At 38.7% G+C, this 12,543-nt stretch overlaps 1 protein-coding gene across 3 annotated transcripts in view; it reads right to left on the reverse strand.

The window, feature by feature from the left end:
• Positions 1–288: 288 nt before the first annotated feature.
• The window catches only part of LOC126409145 (solute carrier family 22 member 13-like), a 14,725-nt gene continuing 2,470 nt past the window's right edge, over positions 289–12,543 (reverse strand). Inside the window, exons 2-12 of one of the 3 annotated variants that reach the window (XM_050075099.1) lie at positions 11,298–11,514; positions 10,272–10,550; positions 10,061–10,164; positions 9,146–9,300; positions 7,471–7,639; positions 7,256–7,376; positions 3,982–4,076; positions 2,618–2,832; positions 2,412–2,520; positions 1,596–1,802; positions 289–1,471 (exon numbers count right to left, since the gene is read on the reverse strand). In XM_050075099.1, coding sequence (XP_049931056.1) covers positions 1,417–1,471; positions 1,596–1,802; positions 2,412–2,520; positions 2,618–2,832; positions 3,982–4,076; positions 7,256–7,376; positions 7,471–7,639; positions 9,146–9,300; positions 10,061–10,164; positions 10,272–10,424 — 1,383 coding nt within the window. In that variant the 5' untranslated portion in view covers positions 10,425–10,550; positions 11,298–11,514 and the 3' untranslated portion in view covers positions 289–1,416. Of the gene's footprint in view, positions 1,472–1,595; positions 1,803–2,411; positions 2,521–2,617; positions 2,833–3,981; positions 4,077–7,255; positions 7,377–7,470; positions 7,640–9,145; positions 9,301–10,060; positions 10,165–10,271; positions 10,681–11,297; positions 11,796–12,543 lie in introns of those variants that run through there. The other 2 variants (XM_050075098.1, XM_050075097.1) reach the window with 2 other exon arrangements.

Consider the following 12,543-nt stretch of genomic DNA (forward strand, 5'->3'; position numbering starts at 1 on the left):
ACTCCGAATTTCCCTCATCTCAGGCTTAACATACTCAGAACTTTTACTTATCCCGCTTCCTGAAACAGGGCCGAGAACTGCCATCTTTCTTTTTGTCAAAGTTGTCCAACCTAGCAATGGTTATAAAGGGGGACACGATTTAAGATGGCTGAGGGTCATTCAATACTTCTCCATAAAAACAACTAAAACTTCAAGTTATAAATCTGAGCAGTTTAACCTTACAGATGTGTTATTGAGAAAATGGAACATCTCTGCAGTACTTACAGACAATCCAAACTGCACCAAGTATTTAGTTTCTCATTTTTATTTAATTCACATACATTACAAAACAAAAAGGGAGTAAAAATATATAAAAATAAGTGCATGTTAAGGTGTGGTAGAATTGATTTAATTCAAAGTATGGTTTGATAGAAATAAATTATCATAAAACCTGAAAAAAACAAGACTCATTTGGATGGGTTTGATATTGAAAGAATAGATGAAATCAAATTCTCCAGGGTGACAATAAACGACCAAATCTGTTGGAAATTCCATATTAAGCATGTACAAACCAAAGTATCAAAAAGTATCACAGAATTAAATAAAGCAAAGCAGGTCCTGGATCACAAGTCACTCCACATTCTTTACTGTTGACATGTTCTTCCATATCCAAATGACTGTGCAGAGGTTTGGGGCAACAGCTACAGAAGTGCAGTTCATCCATTACTTATTTTGCAAGAGAAAGCATTTCAGATCATTCATGGTGCAGGATATAGGGGTCATACAGCTCATTATTCTTACAGTCAAAACTCTTAAAATTTAAAAATCTTGTGGAATTAAAGACAACACAAATAATATTTAAAGCAAAAAAAACAATTTACTACCAGGAAATGTTCAAAAATTATTCATTGAAAGGCAAGGGGATTATGACTTAAGGGTAACGTTAAATTTCAAGACTTTGTCTGTGAGTAATGACAAGGAAAGGATTTTGTATTTCTACCTGTGGAGTTAAACTATGGAACCCTTTGAATGTGGAGCTAAAGAAATGTCCAAACCTAAACCAGTTAAAAAAGAAGTATAAAGAGATGATAACCTGTGGTTCTGGCAACCTGTTTTTTTATGTCTGTCTACTAGGCTACTGTTTGATTATTTTGTTTATTTTCTACTTAAATCTTCAAAATAAACTGCTACTAACTAACTAAATAACTAAATAACTAACTAACTAACCTTCACAGACTCATATTAAAACCATACCCAGAGGACATAGAAGCAGTAAAATTAAAGGAAAGAAGCATTGAACTGCATGTTTGTTACAGTCACCATGCAAAATCAGATTCTTTTTTCTTAATTATCTTGTGAGCTATACTGAGACCCCATGGGAGGTTCCAACTAAGTGATGAGTGGTGTGTTTGTTTTAAAGAATAAGCACAGACATGCCTACAGCCGGGTTTCTGTCTGTTTGTGACCTGCTGTTGTTGTGGCGGTAACATCTCTGAAAGGCAAAGGACAGAAACAGAGGCATGACGGATTGTTATCCAGGATGAAACGAAGAAATGTAAGCGATATCAACCCTTTATATTTTAATGATGAAGTTATAACGTATTAGCCATAGTCACCTATTGTTTTTGGAATCAGCGGCCGACTCCGGAAGCTCTTTTCTCCTGGTCTCGGGAAGCAAAAAGCACAGAGCTGCACTGACCAGTATAAGGCTAGAAAAGATGGCAATGGGTAAGACCCAGTGGAACACAGCCAACATGTTGAGCAGTGGAGCCATTGCTCCCCCTCCTCTTGCTGACATGTTTCCCAAGGCTGTGACTGTTTGTCTGAAAAGGAGGTGTTACAACAGTTAAAAAACATCCACATGCTGGTTAAATAACACATTATTAACTCTGAGTAAAGGTGCTTTCAGACCTAGAGTTGTCTTGCTTTGGTCTGAATCAGGGACTAATTTTGTAACAAAGTTGTATAATTGCCTAGAGTTGGTTCGTGTTCTCACAGCAGAATTTACAAGCGGACCAGATCAAATGCCTTGTGCGAGACAGCTGCTCTTGATTGGTCAGAATTTCCATGCGAGAAGAATCCAGGAAGTAAACAAAATGTTGAAGAAGAGTACACTTGTAAGATAAATGTCTCAGTGGAGGGACAACTACACAGCGCTGGTCATCGTGAATCAGGAATAAACAGAAAAACGAGATTGTTTTTCTGTTTTTCTGATTTGGTTTTGAAACAGAAAAACAAAAGAACGAAGGGTACACGGATTATCGTGTACTATATTGCTGTCACTGTTCATTTTAGTCAAACCATACAGTTTGAAAACGAGGCGCAGCTCCAACTAGAAAACAATGTTTTGATGTATTGGATGTGCTGAATGTGCATATTAAGGCAGTACAGGAGGAGGTGCACATTAATAATCCTCCAGGACTGGCACCTACCTGACAGATGTCGGAAACAACTCCTGCAAAAAGACACTGCATATAGTACCAGACCAGATCAGGAAAAAACGAGCTGAGACAACTAAAGTTGTAACAACAATGGCATATTCTAGAAACATAAAAAAAAGACAAGACAACATTAAACTTGACAAAACCAGGACATAAATAATAAATTGTCATGTTGCTAATCAAACCAAGTGGTTTACCTTGAGGGACAGCTAGGATAACTGCAGCAGAGAGTGCTCCTGCCGTAAGTGTTGATATAATTAATTTTCTTCTCCCAAAAACCTCCAGCAGCCACACGGCAAGTAAATTTGCTGGTATTTCCATAACACCAAACAACACCTGTATCAAGAAGATGTTCAAGCCAAAGGTTCCCATGTTGAAGTGCAGGGAGTATATGGCGAGGTTCGATGAAAACCTCAGAAAAAGGAAGAAAACAGAAGATGTGCTACAATAACATCCATAACACATGTACAACAGTTTTTCCACATTAGTGACTGGGCATTAATTCTGCAGCATTAAATTTAACCTTTGCTAAGTCCTGCCCCAGATGCAGATTGGCCAATCATAACGTAGCATCAGGCCGGCTCAGACCATGGTCCAACAACAACACAGTTGTGCTCCATTGACTCTAATGCAATCGTTACAGATTTCCTTCATTTTCAGGCTGGTTTTGTGGATTTGGAGCTAAATGTTGTGCCTGGGACACGTTGTGTATTAATGACACTCGTTACCTGCAGAGGTTGGAAAAAGATATATGTTTCTTCCCTGTTCCAAAACCAAAATCAAACCCTGAAAAGTGTAGGGTTAGCTAGCTAGCTACTGAAGATATAGCCTACTGAATGTATATACATGCTGCTTTTGTACAGGAATCAGTGAAGGGAAGCAGGGAAACTTTGCTGATATTCAACCAGCTGTGTGTCATCGCAGTGTGTGCAGATGAACGTTGTTTGACTTCCCCCAGAGATCCCTGCCCGTTCGGCAGCAGAGGTCGGGGTGCTGGCAGCAGCACGTGCTGAAGCCAAACACTGTTCATCAGCACACACTGCGATGCCACACAGCTGGTTCAATATCAGCAAAGTTTCCCTTTATATTCATTGTCTTCTGTGGCGATCAGCAGTGATGTGGTGGTTCACTTTTACACTGTGATCTGTAGCCTATAGTTCGGCTTTAGCTTCTAACTGTCTTTGTCTTTTTAACCTGTTGTTGCTGCTGAGTCAGTTTGACATCCTGGATATATCCTTCAAACACAGACTGTAGACCCCTCTGTCTGCTTCTCTCTGGAATCACTGTTTCATTTTTACAACAATATGATAACATTTCTTCAGGGAGTGCAGTTAGTGACAGTGTGGGCTCCATGCTTACTCTGACAGCTTGTCAGACCATCACAAAGGGGCGGGGCTTAGCAAAAGGTCAGTTACCACAGACAAACCACCTTGGCTGTGAATCACTGGTTATAAAACTAGCATTCAGTGCTAATACAGAATTGTAATCATTTTGATGTTAAATATGTTGTCCATCTCACTTAAAAAAACAATTAGTAGAGATTTTGGAAATTTCAGCTTACCATGCCACCAAAACAGTGAAGAAACTTCCAGTCAGTAGACATGATCTGAAGATAACCTTTATACTATCCTTTTGCACAGCATTGTTCACTGCAATCTGTGGCAGAGATATTATTTAATTTAACACTGACAATAATTAACAACACAAATCTTGTATACTTCTAAATAGCATGTAATTTATATTTTTCTTCTTATCATTTATTTATTTATTTTTCTCTTTCTATTTTCCTTCTTTTTTTTATCACATCGGGATGGGGGTGAGGGAGGTGAGGGGTTCTGTTGGGGATGGAGGGGCTCTGCTTTCATTTATGAAAAGCACTTTGTGCTACATTTTATTGTATGAAAAGTACTCTGTAAAGAAAGATTGATTGACTGATTTCACTGAGAACTGGAAAAATACGAAAAACGTATAGATATTTCACCAACAAATTTACCATTTGTATATCCTCCTGAGACCTGAACTTTTGTTTGGTATGCATTTTTAATTTGTCCTAGCTATATGGGATCAGTAGGACCCAATAAGTATAAATAAAAACAAATGTTGTCAACAATAATTAAGTCCCAATGTGATCAAATGAGACAATAATAAAGTCCCAATGTCCTCATACGAGTACTTCCTAATGAACAGCATCTTAACTTGTTACTGTTGCTAAAATTGGTTAAATTTGTATGAAATATCAAACTATAATATATATAAACAATATTAATCATAAATAAACAAGTCTGAACCATAAAGTGTGATCAGGTTTTGGATCTTGTCCGCTTTTGAGTTGGGATCAACTGCAGACTGACTTGGCAGAGATGGCTGCCATCTTGTTTTTACATGGATTAGTGTATTGTGCTCTTACTACCACTAGATGGCACAAAAAAGTGTCCATGAACAAGGACAACAGGTCTAAGTTCAGTAGAATCAAGTATAAGGTCAAGTAAGGGTCTCAAGAGGATATCACTTAGTTATGCTGCGTTCATTTTAAATTGTAACGCAAACTTTGATTGGGTACCACATTTAACAGCAGCAAAACTATATCAGGACATCTGTTTGCAAACTCTCAGAACTTGTGTAGTATAATTCAACTCTCATTTATCCAGTTGAATGCTCAGTACTTCCAAACCAGGCTGTTCTCATGCACTGTTTGTATGTTTTCCTATGAAAAGTAATGCACCAAAATTCATATATAGCCTTCGTAATCCTGAGCCAGTAATTCGTGTGTAACCCACGTATTTTGTAGGGCTGTGCTCATGTGACCAATGCACTGACAGGAGTAAAGAGGGAAGCTGTCCTGAGTGGTCTAGTTAGGAGACAGGTTGGATGGGTGGGTGGATGGATCACAAAACACAGGACTTTCCCCCGGGGGACTGGTGCTTGGAATCATGTGAACATTTTTTTTCCTTAATTCACTGACATCAACTTTATTGCCTAAACCTGACTTCCGTAACTTTGCAATGATTAAGTAACATTACGTTAAGGTAGGAAGGAAATCCCACAAACAGTCGTGTGTGCATTTTTGTAGGATGTCATACGAATGAGACAGGGTCAAAAATTCATGTCCATGCCATGTTTTGCTGTGTTTATTATTTATTTACATATTTTTATCAGTGTGCTGTGCTTTTATTTTACCTAGCGTGTTTTTATATGATTTTACCTAGGTTGCTGTGATTGTTATATTTAGTCTGTTTTGAGGTCATTCATTCATTCTTTTCCCGTACCCGCTTATCCTGTTAGGGGTCACGGGGGGCTGGAACCTATCCCAGCTGACACTGAGCGAGAGGCAGGGTACACCCTGGACAGGTCACCAGACTATCACAGGGCTGACACATAGAGACAGACAACCATTCACACTCACATTCACACCTACGGACAATTTAGAGTCACCAATTAACCTGCATGTCTTTGGGCTGTGGGAGGAAGCTGGAGTACCCAGGGAAAACCCATGCTGACACGTGGAGAACATATAAACTCCGTACAGAAGGGATCCCCCACTATGGGTTCGAACCAGGAACCCTCTTGCTGTGAGGTGACAGTGCTAGACACTGCACCACTGTTTTTAAACAGCAGACTGTTGAAGTGTCATGACCCTGACAGACACACCCACACCCCGAGGCATAGGCCTATGACCTAATTACCTGATGAGTGACAGGTGCGGGGAACCCGATTGGACAGACTTTAACAAAAACGTCACAAAAACGACCCCTTAATATTTGTTATGATTTCCCAAAACTTAGTTAACATTTCTCACCTGTGTGCTGGATGTATGGGCTCCAGCAGATTGACCTGACCGACCGGACGCCATCATCGCAAGCAAAACGGGCACTATACTGCGTTCACAGTGCTATGTGGAAATCGGACATATGAGCACTTAAAATGTGGCTGTTGAACTGCAAAATCTGGCATAATTTATCGCTCTTATACCGCAATTGGTGCTCAGTACTGTCTAAAACAGATTTCTAAATGGAAGTTTGTCACTGGCATCAATTTTTACACTGCCAGTCACATGAATATGCTGTATATAAGTGTTGAGTCAGAATTTTTTTAGTTCCTACGTTCCCTGAAGGCACTGTCACTCATGATTCCACACCCCTCTCAGTTGATGCCACGCCCCCCACGCCACATCAGGGTCAAAACTCTGAAACTCAAAAAACAGATTTGAAACTGAAAAAAACATTTGAAAGTGAAAAAATAAGATTTGAAACTGTAAAAAATAAGATCTGAATCAGAAAAGATAAAACACGCAACTGAAAAAAATAAGAATTAAAATTATATTTAACCTGAAAAAACGTTTCATACACTTATTTTTATTTTGAATACATTGTTGTATTTTTCAAAATTCAAGATCAACACAATTTTTATTTTTTTCAAGTACAAAACTTTTGACCCTAATGTAGCTCCATAATGGTACCATTGCTGTTTATTTTAATTGTAATAAATTCCCTTTTAATTGACTTTTATTCTCCTGCTTAGTTTTTAACTCTGCTCCCCTGATTGATTTTGTAGAACCTGTGAGCCCTTTGTTCAGGGTCCTAGGCTCTGTAAATTTCTTGGTGGTGTGGTCGGCTTCTCATTCCTACTACATTTCTAAATAAATTTAAAAGCATGCAGCACTTTAGTTGCTGGGCCGCGCCATACAAACCTTTCTATGAGGATACATGGAAGTGTAGGCCCACTGACCATGCGGCTGTATTTGACGAGTTGGGAGTGAGAATGTGATGTTGATATACAATCTGGTAGATATCTGATGCTTAAAATGTTCCATATATGGCAGCTTTAAGTGTCAGTACCTTTTGCAAAAGAGAGTCCGGAATAGGGCGTTTGTTGATGGATGCTGCCTTGACAATCTCTCGTTTAGCCTCTTCTGTCCTTCCTATGCTTAACAGCCACCTGGCTGACTCAGGAATAAACCTGACAGAAACAAAGAAAGTGACCGTTCAAATAATCTATAATTTACAATTTACAATTTACTAATAAAAGGCTATTTAAAAGAGTTATTGCACACCATATGTAGAAAACAATCACTCCAAGTGGAGCCATTAAGATGAGTTGAGACAGTCTCCAGTCTCGGACAACGTAGACCACACCAGGGAGGACACACTGTCCAACTGCACTAAATAGCGTCGTCACACATGTTCCCCATGATCTTTTGGACGGCCCGATCCACTCAGTGGCTGCAACAAGGAAAATATACAATTTGTTATACATCACGTTAAAACAGCCACTCACATACGGCAGCAAAAGATGTGAGGTTTTGAATGTTTGGAACATTTACTACCACAAATACCAACAGTCCCTGTTACTGTAGTAATCATAAAAATTCTGTTTACTTAACTCCTAACATTGCAATCAATTTCCTTCAGTTTCTTCAGTTCTGCTGCCTTTGTAGTCCCAGAGCAATCTATGCTTTTCAATACTATACCAAGCTAATCTGCAGATTTACTACTCAAGATTCTTATGCTGCGTTCACACTACAAGCGACACAGCTAGAGACAAGTCATTTTCAGTAGAAGCTGATGACATGAATCTACAAATTGACGCCCAACACTCACTGTGGATGGGCAAGACACACTACAAATCAAAGTTTAGTTAGCCATAAATTTGTCAGCGCTCCAATGATGTGGTGAAGTGTCAACCCATCACATGTTATTTATAGCAGTTATTTAGTTCGGCTGGCTGCCTCTATGCTAGCTTTCTGTGCATTGTGGTGCACACAGGGATGCAGATGGGCAGCATGTGTTGTTAAAATGGGGCTGAGACACTGATCAATAACATGGATTTTCTTTTTTTTTTTTTTTTTAGATTATTTTTGGGGCTTTATTTATGCCTTTTTTGGACGGGACAGATTAAACGTGAAAGGGGAAAAGAGAGAGCATGACACGCAGCAAAAGGCCATGGGCTGGAATCAAACCCTTGTTGCTGCAGCAAGGACATTGCCTTTGTACATGGGATGCCAGCTCTACCCACTGAGTTACTTGGCGCCCCAAGCATAGATATTTTTATACAACAAAGACAAACCTTAGATGGCGTCAAGGTGCTTTGTGGCATGTAGCAGACACACATGTGACAATGTAACTACTTTAACACTTCAATAGCAATTTGGTGATTATGTAGCTAGTCACGCTGTTGCGTTGTGTCACTGTGTGTGTGTGTGTGTGTGTTGTGTGTCTGTCAGTGCATGCACGTTTTTAATCAGAAGGACCAGCTGCCTCCTGGCCAATGCTCCCTGTTCTCTGCAGTTGTACTAACCTTTTAGGTTTAAAAGTGCATTAGTCCTGAGGCTGAAGGTCCGCAGCCTGGCACCTCTTGACGAATGAGTACTTTGTAATTATTAGCATCTTAGCTCTTTACTGTCAGTGAAATTGGTCGAATTTGTAAGAAATATCAATCTACAATAAATAAACAATCTTCCACCATAAAATGTGATCAAGTTTTGTACCTTGTCCATTTTTGTGTCAGGATCGGTTGTAGACAGAGATGGCTGCCATCTTGTTTTTACATGGATTAGTGTATTGTGCTCTTACTACCACTAGATGGCACAAAAAAGTGTCCACAAATGAAAACAACAGGTCTAAGTTAAGCAAAATGAAGTATAAGGTGCAGGAAACCCAAAATGTAATGTCCCCACATGAGGATGCGGGTCTCAGGAGGCTAAATATGTGTAAACTCAGTGTACATACCCAGTACAATAGAGCTGACTCGATAGCCTCCACCTCCAAATCCAGCCAGGAACAGGCATGCTAAATAGAAGTGGATATTGGGGCATAGTGGTGTTATTATATTAAATATGCAAAATATAAGTCCTCCGATCTGAACTGCTCGTTTACGACCAAACCTGCAACAGAAAGAAAGAAAAAAAGGAGATACAGTATCTATAGACAGTATAAATCATGTTTATGTATCGACAGTATAAATCATGTTTATGTATCGACAGTATAAATCATGTTTATGTATCGATAGTATAAATCATGTTTATGTATCGACAGTATAAATCATGTTTATGTATAGACAGTATAAATCATGTTTATGTATAGACAGACAGACAGACAGACAGACAGATAGATATACACACACACACACACACACACACACACACACACACACATAAAGTAAATAATTTTCTTTGTCAGGTCTTGTGACATTTCTCTTCCATGTGGTGCCATTGCTGACAGCATGAAATTGGAAGGGGTTTTCTTGTTAAGTAACGTCCTCTTACAGACACCTGTTTAATGAAATATTAGACTCACCTGTGGTTGAATTCTTGTTAATTAGAATTTTGTAGTCTAAACTTTAGCGTTGCTTTTAAGACTTGGGGTGTACTCATTTTTGCAACATGGTCTTGAATTAATTTGTTAGGAAAATTACTTTTTCGTGTGTGCAAATTAACAAATCTTGTTTGCAATCAATGGCCCACATTTGTGGGGGTATTTTGTAGTATAGCAGCCAAAGAAAATGCTGAAAGGAAACTAAAGGTTTTCTGACAAATCTATTGGGGTGTACTCATTTATGCTGAGCACTGTATATATAATTTTTTTATATAAATATTTTTCAATTTTAGACCAAAAGCACAAATCTTTACTGTATGAAATACTTACGATTCAGCAACAGGTCCAAACACGACGGAGCCAACAAGAATACCGGCTATTAACATTGTTTGTGCCATTTGCAACATGTGAGCTTTGTTACAGACGAGATTAAACTGTTGAACAAATGTAAAAACAAAAAAAAAAAATTAATAAATTTTTCTTATGTAGGCAATTTATTAACTAAATAACAAATGTCTTCTGGTCGACCCTCATTACTTACATCAGTGACTATGGTGGCCTCATACATTGTGTTGTGGTACACCCATCCATTCTGGCACCTTGTGGTCTCATTGAGTCCATACTCCCTGATGGCACCAATGTCCCAGTCCACAGGGACAAACATGAAACACCTGTTGAAGGTCCCATCCTCCATCCGGGGCAGAGTCAGATTCAGCTGCTCCTCTGTGGTCAGGTTAGAGTCAGCCTGCAGGATCCAATCTGTGTTACAGTGTCGCTCTGGATCTGGCTCAACAAAAAGAAGAGCTCCCAAGACAAAGGCCTGAAAAAAATTTGTAAAGCCAAGTGCAATCAGAGTGATCTTCTGGAATAATCCAAATTCTCCAATGTTCCTCAGGATTTCTCCAAAATCAGCCATGTTGACATCAGTTACCTCAGTTCTTAGTGGCTGAAAAAGGCTGCACCAGAGCTTTAAACAATATCCATTAATGTTTAACCGTGTTAACTTTCGGTACCAACCTTACTCAGGTGAAGTGCATTGCTGCATTTTGCAATACTGTGCTCATCATGTGTGTTTATATTCAAGGTTAAAGGCTCATTTATTGTCATTGCACAACACAGGGTTGAACAAGGACAATCATTGTAGTATCACACACACACACACACACACAAAAAATTATATAGATATAGATATAAACCATGGGCTGATTATGAGACAATGGCCACAGATATGCAAGGGGCCCCACCACCTCTCCTACATAGGAGCAAGACACAGACTTTGTGTTAGTTTTTCAATCCTGCATCTTTTTGTGGTTTTGTGTCTCCTTGTGGTTGTTTTGTGTTATTTTGTAGTTGTTGGGTATTTTGGGGGTAATTTTGTGTCTCTTTGAGGTTCTTTTGTGACTTTTTTTTTGGTCTTTTTTTTTTTTTTATCTGACTTTGCATTTTCTTTGCATTTTTTATGCCTCTGCGCCGGCAATAGCTGTGACCGTAGACATTATGTTTTCGGGTTGTCTGTCCATGCAAAAACCAAATTTCGCCTCCAGGGGTCAATAAAGTTGTATCTTACCTTATTTCATCCAAGCATGGACATCCTGGCTCTCTTCCTGGAGCAACCATTCAACCCTCAGTGGCATTTTGCCCTGGTGGTGTGGCTGGGTCGTCAGAAGCTGCCATATACAGTCATTGTCTTAAAGTCCACTGCACTCAATCCAATCCCTGCGCATCCTTTGTTGCTGTTGGTGAGTGTGTCCCTGTCGCAGGCCACACACACTCCTGTAACAAAGCTGAAAAGAAAACAAAAATTTGGCAAAGTATATTTAAGCTACAGGCCGTCACATCTCCTAACACTGAAGGATGGAAAATGAGACAGCAACAACCACATTTTTAAGCCTCCTTTAATTTATGACAGGGTTGTTTAATTGAATCACAATTTATACGTTTATGAATTCCTATGATAATTATTCGTGCAACTGTATTTGACAAAGTGTCATTTCCTTTCATTTCAGAGATCATACAATACAAGACGAAATATGTTTTTAATTCTGTGCATTTATTCAAAAAGCACATTGTCTGTTTATTGTTAAACATCAGTGTCATCAGATTTTGTTGTTTGTATGCAAAAGGAAACTACCCAGGCCTGCTTGCTTTTGTGTTCCTGTCATTATGTCCATGGATGAATTAATGAATGGGCCTGTTAAGCACAGGCTCAATTGCCCAAAGTGGGGGCCCTCAGATTAACTAGCAGTAGACCAGGAAGAGACTCAAAATGACCACAAAGAAACACAAAACAACAAAAAAAGAAGAAAAAAAACCTAAGAGAGAATCAAGGAATACAAAAAGACACAAAACAACCACAAGAAGACACAAAACAACTACAAAGAGACATAATGGTCAAAAAAGAAAAAGAAATCCCTAAAAGAGTCCCACAACTACAAAATGTCACAATACATTCACATGGAGACACAAAACAACTACAAAGAGACTCAAAATCTATTTGTATTTATTTTGTTTAATATGCACTGTCGCTCTTCACAGACGAAGTTCCTAACGGAAAAATAAATTTCTTTGAATTGAAAACAACTAAAAAGTCTATAAAGAGATGCAAAGAAACTGCAAAGAGACACAAAATGACTACATAGAAACACAACACAACCAAAACAGACCAAAAAATTACCTAAAAAGAGACACAAAATTATTGCAAAAGACACATAATTACCTAAAAGAGACACAAACTGACAACAACGAAACACAAAACATCCAAAAAATACAAAATAATTACCTCAACATGACACAAAATTACCTTAAAGAGACCT

The sequence above is a fragment of the Epinephelus moara genome, chromosome 21 (genome assembly GCF_006386435.1).
Source record: "Epinephelus moara isolate mb chromosome 21, YSFRI_EMoa_1.0, whole genome shotgun sequence".
Lineage (NCBI taxonomy): Eukaryota > Metazoa > Chordata > Actinopteri > Perciformes > Serranidae > Epinephelus > Epinephelus moara.